Source organism: Vombatus ursinus, unplaced genomic scaffold, assembly GCF_900497805.2.
Source record: "Vombatus ursinus unplaced genomic scaffold, bare-nosed wombat genome assembly UNPS02003292.1, whole genome shotgun sequence".
Lineage (NCBI taxonomy): Eukaryota > Metazoa > Chordata > Mammalia > Diprotodontia > Vombatidae > Vombatus > Vombatus ursinus.
In genome coordinates this window covers 1,087,390-1,090,030 of record NW_020943070.1, presented here as the reverse complement: position 1 = coordinate 1,090,030, position 2,641 = coordinate 1,087,390, and the positions used below count along the sequence as shown (strand labels likewise).

General features: G+C 56.6%; 1 protein-coding gene across 2 annotated transcripts in view; it reads left to right on the top strand.

Moving 5' to 3' along the window:
* Positions 1 to 577: 577 nt before the first annotated feature.
* XPNPEP3 (X-prolyl aminopeptidase 3) overlaps positions 578 to 2,641 on the top strand; it is a 33,392-nt gene continuing 31,328 nt past the window's right edge. Inside the window, exon 1 of one of the 2 annotated variants that reach the window (XM_027873441.1) lies at positions 578 to 641. In XM_027873441.1, coding sequence (XP_027729242.1) covers positions 578 to 641 — 64 coding nt within the window. Of the gene's footprint in view, positions 642 to 682; positions 934 to 2,641 lie in introns of those variants that run through there. The other variant, XM_027873451.1, reaches the window with a different exon arrangement.

Here is a 2,641-nt window from a genome sequence, read left to right as displayed (position 1 = left end):
CGGCGGGCGGCTGCTCGCGCTCGCGCGTGACGAAGCCGGCGCTGGCAGACACGGAGGAGGCGGAGGAAGCGGGCAGGCAGACGCGCGACGTGGGAGCGGAGGGGGTCTTGGGCGGCAGATGGCTCCGCCCCCCGGCCGGTCTCGTGGGGCCCTGGGGTCCTGGCGGCGGCTCCTCCCCCGCGCCCCGCCCCGCCGCACCTGCGCACGAACCTTCTAGAAGCCCCTCCGGGCGTGCCCGTCGCCTGCCCGAACGCGCAGCCGTGCTTGGCGCGGACGCCTCCGCTTCCCCCCATACCGCTGCTGATTTCCGGAACCGGTGAAGGCCGGTGGGCTGGCGGCCGGGCGGGAGGCGGCAGCTGGAGAGGCCGGTACTCAGGCGTCCTCGGCAGGCAGCCCCGGAGGGGCGCTGGGCGGGGCCGGGACGCCTGTGACGCCATCGCCGCGCGCCGCCCCCGCCGAAAGCCCCCCCCCGCTGACCCAGCGCGCATGCGCGGCCGGAAGCGCCTGGGTCTCCCGGCGACGCGGCGCCTCCTCGTGCTAGCAGCTGCTCTCCCGCACGCGCGAGGGGCTGGCGGCCATGCCCTGGCCGCTGTGGGCGCCCCGGCTCGGGCCCGCCACCAGGAGAGCCCGCGGCCTCGCAGGTTAGAGTCGAGTCTTCCCGGGCTGCCGGCTGGGAGAAACTGAGGCTCGGAGGGCTGGGGAGCGAGCCCCTCCCCCACCCCCGGCCTCGGGAAGGAGGTGGATCGGCTCCCCGGGAGGCAGGGTCTCGGAGCAGCGGGGCGGGAAGAGAAAGAGGCGCTTTCCGATCACTTAATGAACGCTCTGCGGCCCTGGAGTAGCGCGTCCCTGCGGCCCCCGCGGGGCGTTCCCACCTCTGGAAGGAAGTCTGGAGCACCAGCAGCTAAGGGGGATGAGGCTGGACCAGCAACCCCCGTAAGCTCAGGAGGGGCGAGGGACGTGGCCGGCCTCCGAGGGACGGAGGGCCTCAGTCCCGTTGAGTTCCTTGGTTTTCAGCTCTCCCAGTACGAAGTCGTTGTTTGTGCTCTATAGGAACGTAGGCTTATGTCACCATTCTAGGCTCCACACTGGAAGGCGGACGGCCTGTCATGATGAGTAGTAATCCCCTGAAGCTGTGTAGGCCACAAACCTCTGACTATACATACACTTTTAATTGATTAACGGAATGTTAGAGCGGAAAGGTACTTGTTAGAGGGAAGGGTCAGATCTTCTGGGCCAGTCTTCTTGTTTTTTAAAAACAAGGACATTGAGGGGCATCGAGGTGGCACAGTGGATAGAGCGCCGGCCCTGGAGTCAGGAGGACCTGAGTTCAGATCCGGCCTCAGACCAAACACTTGACACGTACTAGCTGTGTGACCTTGGGCAAGTCACTTAAACCTCAATTGCCTGGCCAAAAAAAAAAAAAAACAACAACCTTTAAAAAAAAAATAAGTACATTGAGGCTCCGAATTAAATGATTTGCTCAAGGTGGTGTTTTCTTCTCTTGATATTTTTGCCACATTCACAAATCTGATCTCATGGATGTGGGCCCTATCTGCTTCCTTCTTTGTGACGCTCCTCCACATCCTGCAAATGAGCCCCGGGAAGTCCATCTACATACCCATTTTGCTTTAGACCAACCTCATGACAGTTCAGTCATTTGACAGACGTGAAATATCTAGTGTGTGCCAAAAGCTGGGAATGGAGAGACAGAAATGAAATAGTCCTTGTCTTCAAGCAGCTCACGTTCTATATTGGGGACACTGTACACATGAATGAGGGGAGCTGGGAGGAGGAGGAGCCAGGAATGGAGGGTGACCCAGACTGTAACTGCCTCCAAAGAACTAGAAAATGAAATCAAATGAAATGAAAATCAGCCGGAGGGCAGTGCAGAGGTCTGTGGTGGGGTTGAATAGGCAGTGATACATATAAATATTTAGGAACTCTGAAGAAAGGAGTAAAGGACCACCATGGAATTGTGTAGAGATGGCCAGAGAAGAAGAATGCAAACTTAGAAGTGGACAGAAAAAGAGCTCAGCTGGTACAGTGTCAGGAGAAATCGAGGAAGGCTTGCCTCTCTTTGGGAAGAGTTCCCCAGAATTGACAGGGGGACGAGTCATTGGAGGGAGCTCCTAAATTAATGAGATCTGTTTGAGTATCACCACGTCAGGATTGGTCTTCCTGCAAGAGCTTCCTCATCTTTATGTGATTTTCCCATTCCCTTCCTCCTCCCCCAAAGAAAGTTTCATAGCTATCTTCTCTTCTCCAGAAGACCACAGTTGAGTGTAGACCCTTTCTGAGGTACCTCCTAGCTTAAACTCTATGATCTTTCCTTTCCCCACAACAGGATTTTGTTGACCTGTCCCCACCCCACTCTGGGATCACCGCCATGGAGCCACCTTCATTCAGCTTTGTAGATGACCTTTCACTGGGGGCTTTGGGGAAGCCAGACTATAACTGTTGTCAATATTGTGTTTATCATTATGACTTAGCAGAGATTAGCAATAAACAGCTCATTTCTATGACACTGTAGGAATGATAAGGAACATTTCTTAGCTGGCCAGTGAGTTAAGGTTTTCAGGGTTTCCTAGCTGACAGTAAATGGCAAAGACTCCTGGCTCCTAGCCTAGGGCTCCTAAAACCA